Raw genomic sequence first — 14,667 nt, forward strand, 5'->3', positions numbered from 1 at the left:
TTAACATTTACTATGTAGTTTCCTCCTCCTCTTTAATGTTGAGAGAGAGAGAGAGAGAGAGAGAGAGAGAGCGCGCGCGCATGCACGCGAGTGCACACACTGGGGAGGAACAGAGAGAAGAGGGTACAGAGGATCCAAAGCTGGCTCTGCCAAGAGCAGAAAGCCCCAGGCAGGGCTCAAACCATGAGATCATGACCTGAGCCAAAGTTAGAACCTTAACAGACTGAGCCACTCAGGTGTCCCTACCCTATAGTTTCTAATGTGAAAACAGGTAACAGTAAGAAAAAACACCTATAGGCAAACAAAAACTATCATGTTAACCAATTATGGTCTGGAAATTTCTGTAGAGGTTTCTTCCCAAAGTGTTTTCCAATCACATCATTCTTTTGCTCCAGTAAAGATTATCACAAATATAAATTGCTTAATAACCTTAATTCTCATAGGCTGAGTGAAGTTTAAGTTATTTACTTCATTTAATACGGAAACTGATGCTAGAAAATTTCAAGACTCCTCACGATTTGGTATTAAAAATTAATCCTCAGGGGCACCTGGGTGGCTCAGTCAGTTCAGCAACCAACTTCAGCTCAGGTCATGATCTCACGGTTTTTGAGTTTGAGCCCTGCATCGGGATCTGTGTTGAGAGCTCAGAGCCTGGAGCCTGCTTTGGGTTCTGTGTCTCCCTCTCTCTGCCCCTCCCCCACTCACACTGTCTCTCTTAAAAATAAACTTAAAAAAAAATTAACCCTCAGAGGCATCAGAATTCCTATTTCTGTTGTGACTGTCCAGTTGGGACTTTAATCTTAAATGAAGTATGTGCTTTTATTAAAAAAATCTGTCATGATCGACAAATTGGATGCCTTTTCATGAATTCTACTTCTTACCACCGACATCACCCAAGGAGACAAAACACAATTCTTAAAATTTAATGAAATTCCAACAGTAAACATTTCCTATGGGTTTTGGTTTCCAATACCTGCCTATTGGGAGTTAATAATACTTATTACCTGTTCAACAATTACAGAAAAAACTTTAAAGTTAAGAAAAGTTCTGAATTTGAGGTATATAAAGAATATTCATTAAGAATAAAGTAGTCAAGATTTCCTTTTACTCAAAAAAATCACTTCAAAGAGTTGACCTCCATGTACAAAAGACAAGATCAATCACGTTTATCACTGGACACAAAGAATATTCCAAAGGTCTTTAAAAATGGTAATTAATCTCAAAAAGAAAAAAATTTAACTTGTATAGTTCATTCATTATCAAGACCATACTTGCTTAACAAGGTAATTATGCTATTGATACAAAACATACAGTATTTACACTTAACTGTACAAAATAATTTAATGTTTACAAAAATATTAGAATGTTTAGAGTTGACTGACACAGTCTTAAGTAATCTCTTCTAGAGAAGTATATAGTAAGACCACTGATTTCCATTTCATTTCTTTTTTAATAAGTCAAAGAAAGGATGCTGCAAGGCTTCATCCAAGGTAATTCTTTTCACTGGATCATATTCTAACATTCTTCGTACCAGGTCAAACAGTTTCTCATGTTCTTCGTCATGAGAAAGCATAAATTCCTGGGGAAAGAAATATTTTTGTTGAAGAAAGATTTTAAAATTTTTAAAAACTTTTTTTTTTAACCTTTATAATCTTTTTGTTTTCTTTTTACCTTTAATGGTTTGCAGCGTCTCCTAACATATCTACCAGCAGAACTATGTTCATCCCAATCTAGCTGGTTATGGTGAAAATACTTGCGTTTTCTACAAGAAAAAGAAGTCTGGATCAGTAAAAACAATACAAGAGCCACATGTTTACTCTGACCTCACTGGAACAGCTGGAAGCATGAACATCTATCTATGTAGACACACACACACGCATACAATTTTTTTAAATTCCAGCAATGACATACTAGATCAGACATATTTTCTCAAACATCTTCCTTAATCTTGCACCCTCTGAGGTTCTCGTGCTCCACCTCAGTGGTTCATGTACCGCACATGGAACAGTGACAGCTTATGGATCCATTCCTGTGAATGTGGATTTCACTAGGTCTGGAATGGGGTGAAGCTATTTGCCAACCACTCTAGTATCCTGTGCAAAGACACACAGCTAAGCTAGCTAGCGATAGTATGGAATACAAACATAAACTGCTAGGACTCCAAAATCAAGCTGTTTTTTACTACTATATTATGTTTATAGCAAGTTAGGGAAACACTTCTGCAAAGTTTAACTGGAGTGTAAAAAGACGCTTTGTTTATTAGTAGATCACAAGGTAAATACTGCATTACTAGTTAAAAATTTGACTTTATGGAGGAAAAAAAAATTGAAATCTGAAGTCCTGGAACAAGCAATAACAAAGTTGGGTTTTCTGTAGTTTGAATACAGGCCACTGCCCATTCCCAAGAAAGGGCTTTCATCTTAGAGCATACCTTGTTTTCTGAATCATGTGTGTTGGTATGGGTCCTAATATTCGTTCCATCATTGCCAGGTGCTCTTTACTATCATGAGTCTAAAACACAAAGGAAAAAGAAATTTAGCACTTTCCCTTCCCCTACTTGCACAATAAAGGAAAATATAAGAAAACAGCGCTGACACAAAAGGACTAGATTAGAGAGCTGCATAGTTTATATCACCCTCTACTTCAAAGATGGAACAATACTGAATGAGCTATATTAGCTGGTATAAACCAATAAAACTAAAGTCTGATATCCAACGTAAGGTTCTGTATAGCAAGTGGATTAGACACGTAATTTAATGTGAAACTGAACAATTTCCTTATTTGTTTTCATTTCTTGCACTGTTTACTGAAGAATGACTAGGGAACGGTACCAGAAAAATGGTCTCCTCATTTAATCAGCTGCTGACCCAAAACTGACTTTATTCACTAATGAAGATCCACGTGTTAACATTTACTATTCCTGGGCAATAAAAATACAGTTGTAATAATTCTCACAACAATCCTGAGCTCGGTATGTGGGAACATGAGTTTCAAAGGAGTTAAGATACTAGCCCAAGGTCATATAGCTCATGAATGAGAAAAGGTAGCTATGAATCTAAGTCAAAACTCATCTTCAATCATAATAGGAACAGAGTTTTGGCTCAAGTGGAAGAGAGAAAACTGGCACACTTAGAGCTGGAACGGTATGCTCCTAGATCAGAGGTTGGCAAACTTTTGTAAAGGTCCAAACAGTAAATATTTTAGACCTGGCTGGTTACAAATGGTCTGTGTCACATATTCTTTTTTGTTTAAAAGCAGGCATCAGACTATCATCTGCCAACTCCTCAATCTGAAGAGCAGAGGCTTTTTAAAATCTATCAACCTATTGTTTCTAGCACATTGCTTCCAAAATGTTAAGGCCCTAATTCATGACAGGAGTTAAGTAATATTAACTCCACACTTTTATTTTCCAAACCAATAGAGCTTTTATTGCATCTTTAAAATATCACAAATAAGGGGTGCCTGGATGGCTTGGTTAAGCATCCGACTTCGGCTCAGGTTAAGCGTCATGAGTTCGAGCCCTGCACTGGGCTCTGCACTGTCAGTGCAGTGCAGCTTGGAGTTTTTTCTCTCTCTTTCTCTCTGCCCCTATCCCACTCATGCTATCTCAAAATAAATAAATTTTTAAAAATATGTATCACAAAGAAGTTGAAAAATCATCCAGCATCTTGTTATTCTGTAGCTGGACAACTTAGATCTTATCCACAAGTCTGTTGAACAGTTCCTTTTTCAGATACAACTCCAAACTTTTCTGATATCCTTGTTTTTAACTGTTGTAACTAGCTGAATCAAAGCAGCTGAGTTTGATACAAGTTCAATATCATTTCCTTCAAGAACTCATCTTTCTGGGCTTCTGAGAGATACTGAACAAGCAACACCTGGCCTCATCTGAATCCTGCAGATGTATTTTTCACCCAAGAAATTCTGCATTTCAACAAGAGAAACCACTCGACTCTCGTGAGTAACAACAATGATGGGGAAATGAGCATACACAGACGTCATCTTCTAATGGAAGCTCAGCGTAACACCCTTGACCATGTTCTGTACGGACAAAAAAGAACTGGCTACTCTGCTTGCACTAATTCCCCACCATTTGTCAACCTAGAGCCTCTTCTTTTTCTTTCCCAGGAGACAGAGTACACGGAGATGACTGGGTTCCTCTGGAGCGGTTCACAGTAACAGTGCCTCCCTTCATAGTGATGTTGACATTTTCTGGAATGTCAATGGTCTGACTGCCAAGAATCGTCTTCATTCTTGCAGTAGATGCAGCAAAGAGCTAGCTCCACATTTTTAAGAAGTTCCTTAGTTGAAGAATATTTTGGAGGATGCAATTCCAAATAGAAACTTTATCTCAAACCAATGTTAATAATCTGCACTTATGACCACAGAGTGATTTATAATCACAGATTATGTGAAGCAACTATTTTGTGTGTCAGAATGAAGAAATCATGCACGCACTCTACTCAACTTTTTCTTGACCCTCAGCTTACAAGACCAGATGCCACCTCCAAGAACTGAGTAGTCACTATGGTTGTAGGCATCAAGCTTGTCTATGAACTCAGAGTACTTTTAATAGGGTCTCTATGGATCAATGGATTAGAAACAGGAGAAGTCTGACGACGGGGTCCCACAGGCAGCGAACACACCTTCTACAATAGCCACCACCTAAGTGACTCTTACTTGTCATAGCTTCCTCTCCACCCTGCATGGCCCCCAACTTCAAATCAACCTCAACAGCAGGAGCCAGAATCCACCAAATCTGCACCCTTGACCCTCACAACAAATCACAACACTTTGATCACATTAGAACCCTTCTTCAGTGGGTGCACAACCTAGATCTTCCAAGACTGTTAGATGTCAGTTGTAAGGAGAATTACAAGGGAAAAAAGCAGAGGCTTAAATATGGCTTCTTACTTTTTGTTTTGCCAAATCAGGACTTTAATTTTAGAAAATTAACTATCAACAACTATTATCATCATTCCATGAAAAGGACATTTCAGTACCCAAAACAAAAAAGCTAGAGGGATAATCTCTAAATAAAGGCCAGAATGACAAACTTACAAAATCATTTTCACTTTGGATTAGTCCACATTTTGGAAACCATGAACTTCTAGGAAACAAGTACCTTTCTATCCAAACAAGTCCATGATGAGTCAGTCCTTGCCTGACCTCACTTCCCCATTTATGCAAGACAGTCTTGACAGCACCAACTACTGTTCCCTGACTAGAGAATGCTCTTTTGTGTATCTACACACTTATGGGTACAAGATCTTCCTGAGCTGGCCACCACTCTCTCCAGTTTTCTGACAAACCTCTAATCATCCTTCTGGCAACTGGCTTAAACTCCCTACTTTCTCGGTGATGCCTTCTCTGAAGAAATTTAACCCTCCATCTTTCCTGGGTTCCCACTACACTTTCTACATTGTTCCATTATAGCAAATAACACATTACACTGTAAGCTTTCCCACATTTATCTTTTATACGACTACCTGGAGGACAGAGATGTTGTCTTTCCAACTTTAAACACATAGTGCCTTAAAATGTACCTAGGATGTCACAATAAAATATGACTTCTTGTCCCTGAATTATTTTATAAAACGGAGTGACTTGCTCATGGCCGTGGTGGTCAGCACAACCAGAACTGAATTATCACTGGCCACAGTAATGCTAATACAAATTTATGCAGCTCAATAAAAAAATGAGAACACAAGACAATATGAACCATGTGAGAAAAACTCCAATCACATGCAAAACAGAATTATGAACACTCACCAAGAGCAGTATTTCATCCAACTATGGTTTTAGAGGATGACCATTCTGCACATGTAAGGGTTTTCTGGGGAGTTTTTTTATTTGAGAGAGACAGAGAGCACATGAGTGGAGGACAGGGGCAGAGGGAAAGAGAAAGAGAGGGAGAATCCCAAGCAGGTTCAACACACAGCGCAGAGCCCAACACGGGGCTCAATCCCACAACCCTGGGATCATGACCTGAGCCGAAATCAAAAGGTGCTCAACAAACTGAGCCACCCAGCCTCCCCATTTTATGTAAGTTTTTTTTTTTTTTTTTTAACATTTTTTATTTATTTTTGGGACAGAGAGAGACAGAGCATGAACGGGGGGAGGGGCAGAGAGAGAGGGAGACACAGAATCAGAAACAGGCTCCAGGCTCCGAGCCATCAGCCCAGAGCCCGACGCGGGGCTCGAACTCACGGACCGCGAGATCGTGACCTGGCTGAAGTCGGACGCTTAACCAACTGCGCCACCCAGGCGCCCCTTATGTAAGTTTTAATATTAACACTACAGCAACTTTTCAAAACGCAGGCCAAAATTTTAACATGCTCTTAACACTGAAAATTAATTATGGAATGGCATTTACTAAATACATACCTGGAAGACTGTGAAACCAAGGTAATATTCAATAAGAATGCACCCTATGCTCCACACATCACAAGGTTGAGACCAACCCAAAGCTGTAAAAACAAAAACACTTCTATACGCAACAATTTTTAACTGCCAATGTACCGTATCCCTTCCCTCTATGCATGCTCTCTTTATAATAAAGAAGATGGTAAACTCCAGGGTTATATTTTAGTTTCATGTAAAATGTTACTCGGTATGCTCTCACAATTCTCCGTATCTTTACATCAAATTAGTGTTTATTGTGGGGGAGGGGGCATTTTATGTAAAGTAAGAGAGAGATTAGCAAATATTTTCCAAGTATAACTATCAATTTGTGCAAATACTCCATATTCTCTGATCTGTGTGCAATGGGGAGCATTGTTACTCGCAGTTCATGATTGTTCTAGGAAATTTTACATTTTATTATAGCAAATACAGGTTGACAAGCTCAGAATGTAATTACTAACCACTTCTCAACTTACCAACTTAATGCCTGAGTTTACTTCTTGCATTAAAAAAACAACAAGAACTGGGGGAGGGGGTGGTGGTGCCTGGGTGGTTGAGTGGGTCAAGCATCAACTCCTGATTTTGGCTCAGGTCATGATCTCAGGGTTTGCTTCATGAGATTAAGCCCCACAGTGGGCTCTACACTGACAGCATGGAGCCTGCTTGGGATTCTGTCTCCCTCTCTCTCAGCCCCTCCCCCACTCATGCACTCTGCTCTCTCTCACAAACTTAAAAAAAAAAAAAAAAGGATCATGATTTCATGCCCTTCCCTTGGGCTCCATGCTAGGCATGGAGTCTGCTGAAGATTCCCTCTGCCCCTCTCCTGTTCCCACTCTCTCAAAAAAAACAAAAAACCATGGTTTTAGATAAACTAAGGATTATAAATGGTTATTATAAGCAGTTATGTTATAAGAATTATAGAGCTATTTAAAGTTCACAGAGAGAGATCTACTTATATATGTACTTTTCAGGCTGTCTGTACATGATTATATATACCTTCACCTTCACAATTCTCAATGGCAATACTATTCAGGAAAAAATAAAATACCTAGTCTTAAGGTACTTAATTGGAAAGGAGAAGAGTAAATCATACAGATGTTTCAAAATTTTAAAGATCAAGTACTTAGTAAAACAATAATGTATAAATAAAACCTACTTTATCATTTTTTAAGTTGATTTACTCTGAGGGACAGAGATGCACACACATATGCACATGCGGGGCAGAGAAAGGGAGATAGAGTCCCAAGCAGCCTCTGTGCTGTCAGCATGGAGCCTGACTTGGGGCTGGATCCCTTGAACTGTGAGATCATGACCTGAGCTGAAATCAAGAGTTGAGATGCTTAATTGACTGAGCCAGTCACCTAAGTGTCCCAATAAAACCTACTTTAAAGGACATTTTAATTACTTTCAGTAACATAAACGAATTTAAAGAAAAAGGAATAAACAAAATGTTCAAAAACCTTGACTATGATTTTGGTTGTTTTATTTATTCACTTTTTTTTTTTTTTAAGTCATTTTAGTTAACCCTCACAGTGCCTGTGCCTATCATTTGAACAAATGGGTAACTGAGCAGGAGTCCACCTACAGTGACACATAAAAAAAATCTGCAATTGATAGATCTTGGACCTAAAATGAACATCTATCTTCTCCAGACATTCTTATCCAGCTTCTTCGTAGGTGACTGTAACCCTCTGCCACACACCATTCTAAATCATCTTGTTCTGAGAAGTTGGTCCTCATACTCTTTGGAATGCCCCATCGTTCAATTCTACCAACCTCTCCCAACTTCATGTCTTTACTACAATACCAGACACGTGAGACCAACTGCATGACTACATCTTCCTCTCCAACCTAATTCTGCCTTAATCCTCAGGATTAACACTCCACAAAAACACAAAGGACCTTTCCCAACCTCTATTCCTCAAAACCAATAACCCCAATTTTGAATTTATATGATCGATCTATCTAGCCTGGCCATACTTGGAACTGTGTTATTGTCACTACTAAGAATACTATATCTTATCCAATCTAGGAGGTCAGTAAGATGTATGACTATTTTATGCACCAATAACAAAGCAAAAACGTCAATTATTTTGTGTTGTGCTCCCCATGTTAAAATGTGGGGGGAATCCACCTCTTAAAACTGACAACACACAAAGTTATGTCTTTTTAGGCTCTGAAAATGCCTCTCTGTCCACAAACTTTTCCCACACTCCTTTCCTAAACTACTGCAACACAACAGCTCCTTTCAGACCATATGAAGCAGAAATGGTATGATCATTCATTTCAAAGACAAGCTCGAAATTTTTGCCAATTTTGTAGTCACTGGCCACATGAGGCTGTTTTACATCTAACATTTAAATTAACATAAAATTTAGAATTCAGTTCCTCAATCACAGTGGCCACACTGCAAGTACAGAGAAGCCCACATGTGCCCAACGGCTACCATACTGGACAATGCAGATATAGAAGGTTTCCATCACATGGAAAGTACTACTGACAAGCACTGCCTAATCTCAATTTCCTTATGCCTTTACCAATCCTCCACCGTGGGTAAAAACTGTTAGTGTGCTTTCCTACTCTTATTCTGAATTACCAACTCCTACCAGTACATGTGAAAACTGGAAACTGACTCTAAAATTTCTACTAGCAAACTCAGTTGGACCTTACTTTTGGCTAATAAGCTTATTCCATGTATCTCTCAAGAGCATCTGATCTAAACTTCTCCCACTGTCTCCAAGCCCCCAACCTCTTCTCCTCCACTCCATAAACAAGACCTAGTCTCTGACATCTTGAGACATAAGATACACACTCCCTGAGTTCCCTCTTACTTCCAAACTCTGCACCTTAAGTCACTTTCTTCTTTAACCTTTCTGGTATCAATGATTATCAAAGAAGCTCTCCTCTTAGACTAGCCCCCTCTTTCTTCTTGACCTCTGCCTAACCCTTTACTCAGATGTCTGCCAACCAGACCTTTAGCATTTCTATAGTACCATGCTTTTGTGACATGAAAATAGGTACCCACATCACTTCAAAAATCACATTGCTGTGATGTACTTAGCCAAAAGAACTTGCCCTTTCAGGACCTTGTAAGATTAGCATGTTAAAAAAATAACCACCTGGAATATCTTTACAAATGGTATCCCATTTTTCCCCACTCAGGAAGAGTATTTATAGCAATGTCCAATTTTTCTTAAGATAGTTACTATTTTCTGTACACTAAGAAAAATCACACCCATCCCCTAAGTAAAAGGCATGGAGAAAAAAAAAACCTCATCTTTAATTACAGTATCAGCAAGAGTAGTGTCTACTGACCCAAAATGACCTCTGGAGCTCTGTAATGCCGTGTAGATACCAAAGTACTATGATGTTCATCATCGTATGTTGCACTTCCAAAGTCAACAACTTTGATATCTGTGTTTTTCAGTGTGCGTTCATCACGTTTCTAGAGAAACAGAGTTGAGTCAACATGAAGATCAGTAAAGACATAAAAAACGTTACATATTTCAAAAGGCTTGCATATGAGTATCTTTTTGATTCTCAACATAACTCCAGGCGAAAGGTAAAGAAGGATGATCCTTTTAGGTTAAAAATCAGGCTATAACCAGTCTTAGAAGTCAAAATTACTCATCGAAGGGTCACCAAGCTAAATTAATTTTAAAAACCACCACCAAAATTAAAACAAGTCTTTAACTTACCATTTTAGAATTATATTTGACTACATAGTCAGACTTCACAAATAAAATATTTTCAGGCTTCAAATCTGTATGGGTTAATTTATTATGATGCAAAACTACAAGAAAACAAAAAGAAATCATTAGTTTCACCTACGTATTTCATCTGTATTGGGGGGGATAAGAAGGATCAGTAGTGGATATAGGGATTTCATCTTTACCTGTAACGTGTATTTTTAATGACAACGTTTTGACATGTGGCTTGTATAATAAAATCTTTTAATTTTCTGGTGTTTAAAAATTTATCAAGTATACTTACAATTTATTGACTGGCAGATCTGATATGCCATCTGCCTGATGTGGTCAATTTGAAATGGCAGAAAGCTATTTTCTTTAATGAAATCATAGGTACTAAGTCCCAGCAGTTCAAACACAATACAAACATGACCATGATGATCAAACCACTCTAGCATCTGGACACATCGGCTAAAACAGAGCAAATAAAAATGAGTCAGTTCAGAGAATTCTGATTATTTTAGGCAAGATGATGGATCACAATTCAAGTTTATACTTACAAGACGCTATTGGGATCGGTACTATTTAAATGCTCCAATACTTGGATTTCTGAACGAGCTGCTTCACGGTATCGACCTACATTTTTTACAATTTTCACTGCTACATGTATGCCATCCCTTAAAGACAAAATTAAGATGAAAACGGTAGAGGAGCAGAATGAAAACACGTGTCCCTAAAGCATCATCTTACTGAGTATTAATTACTCTATGCTATTTTTCTAAACTAATCTTTCAGGGCATTTTATACCAGATTCCATATAACATTTTTTCAAAACAGTCTGGCAAAACACACTTTCTATGGAGCGGTAATTCCCTTAATACAAATTTTAATGTTTGTTTCCAGAATTTTATCTAGATTTTATACCAAAAGAAAAAAAAAAAAAGGGCGCCTGGGTGACTCAGTTAATAAACGTCAGACTTCAGCTCAGGTCATGATCTCATGGTTCGAGGTCTGAGCCCAGCATTAGGCTCTGTGCTGACAGCTCAGAGCCTGGTGCCTGCTTCAAATTCTGTGTCTCCCTCTCTCTCTGCCCCTCCCCTGTCCACACTCTGGCTCTGGCGCTCTCTCTCAAAAATAAACACTAAAAAAATAATTGAGATAAAAATAAATCCTCAAACAGAATATGCTACTGCTGAAAGCATCTGCTCAATCCCTAGACAGACCTGCCCTGTGCCAGGTGTGTAGAGCACAGGGGTTAGTCAAGACGAGGGTCGTCACTATGTACCTCACAGCCTAACAGAAAAGAAACACATGAACAACTGACAGTGTTGCAAATGCTTGGTATGAGCTTATACAAAGAGGTAGGAGAGCCAAAAAATTATAGAGTTCCCAGGAAGCTCTAATTTATTCAAAGAAGAGGTGACACACAACTGAGCCCTGAAAGACAGCCAGCAGTCTATAAAATGTGGGAGGAAAAGGAACACGTTCATTATAAGTCATGAAGTTGAGAAAATGCTTACTAGCACATTCACTGATACAAGTAGGTAGAAATAACTAGAGCATAAGCTCTAGATTGGTTACCTATAATACTTCCTAAAAAGTATCAAGCCACAAATGATTTTGAGAAAATGGATTTCTAAATTCTCAAATTCCTTTTATCCTCTTTTCTTAAATTTTTTAATGTTTACTCATTTTTGAGAGAGAGAAGGAATAGAGACAGAGTATGAGCAGGGGAGGGGCAGAGAGAGGGAGACACAGAATCTGAAGTAGGTTCCAGCCCCCAAGCTGTCAGCACAGAGCCTGAAGCAGGGCTCAAACTCACCACCAGTGAGATCACGACCTGAGCTGAAGTCTGACGCTTAACTAACTGAGCCACCCAGGTGCCCCTATCCTCTTTTCTAAATCTGATCTTCCTGAAGATGAACCAGCATTCAAGCCTCTTTTTTTATTTTTTTTTTAAACTATGGCCCTTCCATTTGATGTATAGATCCCTCATTATTAAGATATATAACCTAGAATGTTAAGAAAAAAAAAAAAAATCTTTGGGACAAACAAACATTTCTAGTGGCTAGATAGCAAGCCTTTCTCTAAGTCTGGTGGTTTCCAATTTACTGCTTTCACCAAAGCCCCAACGAAGTTGTGGGCTAATAAATCATTAAAACTTATTTTGATGATAATCTCCCTAGGACATTTGGCATATATCTCAAGGTTGCTATGAAACCACTGTGACAAAACTCCCTTCTAAGTCTTATTATATGACCAAGATTTCTTGGTGCTTACGGCTCTAGAAAAGAAAATAAAGGTGTTAGCTAACACCACTACAGTAATTAACTGCAATGAACAGCTGTATACCTTAAACTTACACAATGTTACATTACAAACAACTATATCTCAAAAAAAAAAAGAAACACATTTAATGCTAAAGCATTTAAGATGTTTATGAATACATGTACTTTTTTTTTGAAGTCCCAACCAACCCAATAAAAGACACATTTCCAATTAAATTTTATATTTAGTTCCAGTAACCATCAAAATTTGCAATAGATTTATACTTCATCAACTGAATACTGTTTACTGGAATATCTCAAGTACTCTCTTGGAATCTCAAGTTTTAAGACAGCATTAATAGGGCAACTGGTAAAGTCTGAGTAAGATCTATAGATCAGCTGGCAAAATGTGAAAATATAACACATGTATGTATACAGCAAATTATAAAGAAAATACTGTAAAATGTTAACATGAGGAATCTGCGTGAAGGATATATGGGAATTTTTTCAGCTATTCCAGAAAATTCTAGGAGTCTGAAAATATTTCAAAAGTTCACTTCACAGGGCTCCTGGGTTTGTTGGTTGAGCATCTGACTCTTGGTTTCGGCTCAGGTCACGATCTCACAGTTTGTGGGATTGAAACCTGCACTGGGCTCTGTGCGGACAGCACAGAACCTGCTTGGGATTCTCTCCCTGCCCCTCCCCTGTGCATGTGCTTGCGCTCTCCTCAAAATAAATAAACGTTAAAAAAAATATGACTTCACATTCACATTTTTATTGAAAAGACAGTGTGATAATGAACTTTAGGATAATATACTTTATGGAAAATGGAATGAAAATATGTTCAAGAATAAAACATGTTTAAGCATTCAAGAGTTGGTTCATGAATAAAGGTAGCTATCAAATTGCTATAATATTTAAATTCTCAAATATACTTAAGAACAGTTTTTAAATAATATATTAATGTTTAAATAAGTTGGAAATTATATCTGTCCCCAACCATTTTATTTTTTTTTTATTATTTATTTTTTTTTTCAATATATGAAGTTTATTGTCAAATTGGTTTCCATACAACACCCAGTGCTCATCCCAAAAGGTGCCCTCCTCAATACCAATCACCCACCCTCCCTCCCTCCCACCCTGTCCCCAACCATTTTAGGATGAAAAATATTAAATGTCAATTTAGAAATGTGCAGTTGAGGGGCCCCTGGGTGGCTCAGTTGGTTGAGCGTCCGACTTTGGCTCAGGTCATGATCTCACAGCTCGTGAGTTGGAGCCCCACATTGGGCTCTGTGCTGACAGAGCCTGGAGCCTGCTTCTGCTTCAGTGTCTCCCTCTCTCTCTGCCCCTAACCCACTCGCATTCTGTCTCTGTCTCTCTCAAAAGTAAATAAACATTAAAAAAAAAAAAAAAAAAAAAAAAAGAAATGTGCAGTTGAGGGGCGCCTAAGTGGCTCAGTCAGGTAAGCGTCTGACTTCGGCTCAGGTCATGATCTCATGGTTCCTGAGTCCAAGCCCCGCGTCGGGCTCTGGACTGACAGCTCAGAGACTAGAGCCCGCTTCAGATTCTGTGTCTCCCTCTGTCTGCCCCTCCACTGCTTGCACTCTGACACTTGCATTGTCTCAAAAATAAACAAACATTAGAAATGTGCAGTTGAAATGAACTGTGTTTTAAAACAGGTTTACTTACTAAAAAGTCTGCAAACTACAGAACAGAGGTTCTGGAGGAAAATGTTAATGTGAGACACAGGGTCAAAACACAAAGGGCTTTTAGTAAGTCATTAAAGAATTTGGACTTTTTTCTGCAGGCTTTAAAGTAACAGAATTCCTTTGTAGTTTAAGATGCTAACTCTAACATGCAAATATTATCCTTTGGGAATGAAGATTTTTGTTTTATTTTGTTGCCATAGATACTTTTATTTCATGAAGGCTGAAGAAACAGTGTACAAAATCGGCATGATACACACAGCACAAATGAAAAAAATGATAAAATAACATTCTTCAGGTAATAGCTAGTACTTTATAGCAGACTACTTCTTCTCCAAAGATAATTATGGATTGTTCCAAAATAAAGCTAGATAGAATGTTCTTAAACCTTTTAAATGCAAGATGCTCCCTTCTACTCCCTTAGCTACACTACAGAGCAGATTGCTTTTTACTAGGCCATTTCTTCCATGTGCAATTTTCAGATCGGGAATAAATGTTTTTGACCAAGATTAGACAAACTTTATGGTCTCTGCTACTCAAAACTAAAGCAAAGCACTCTAAATCTCACATAAGGGCCAAGGCCTAAGTTCTGGGAAATTC

General features: G+C 38.2%; 1 protein-coding gene across 4 annotated transcripts in view; it reads right to left on the bottom strand.

The window, feature by feature from the left end:
- Window positions 1–908: 908 nt before the first annotated feature.
- CLK4 (CDC like kinase 4) overlaps window positions 909–14,667 on the bottom strand; it is a 29,608-nt gene continuing 15,849 nt past the window's right edge. For all 4 annotated transcript variants that reach the window (XM_058739073.1, XM_058739067.1, XM_058739089.1 and 1 more), the window contains 8 exons: window positions 10,655–10,771; window positions 10,399–10,565; window positions 10,104–10,198; window positions 9,721–9,850; window positions 6,388–6,470; window positions 2,432–2,511; window positions 1,672–1,762; window positions 909–1,579 (listed from right to left, as the gene is read on the bottom strand). In XM_058739073.1, the coding sequence (XP_058595056.1) occupies window positions 1,439–1,579; window positions 1,672–1,762; window positions 2,432–2,511; window positions 6,388–6,470; window positions 9,721–9,850; window positions 10,104–10,198; window positions 10,399–10,565; window positions 10,655–10,771 (904 nt within the window). In that variant the 3' untranslated portion in view covers window positions 909–1,438. The remainder of the gene's footprint in view (window positions 1,580–1,671; window positions 1,763–2,431; window positions 2,512–6,387; window positions 6,471–9,720; window positions 9,851–10,103; window positions 10,199–10,398; window positions 10,566–10,654; window positions 10,772–14,667) is intronic.

This window comes from Neofelis nebulosa, chromosome 1 (assembly GCF_028018385.1).
Source record: "Neofelis nebulosa isolate mNeoNeb1 chromosome 1, mNeoNeb1.pri, whole genome shotgun sequence".
NCBI classification, from domain to species: Eukaryota; Metazoa; Chordata; class Mammalia; order Carnivora; family Felidae; genus Neofelis; species Neofelis nebulosa.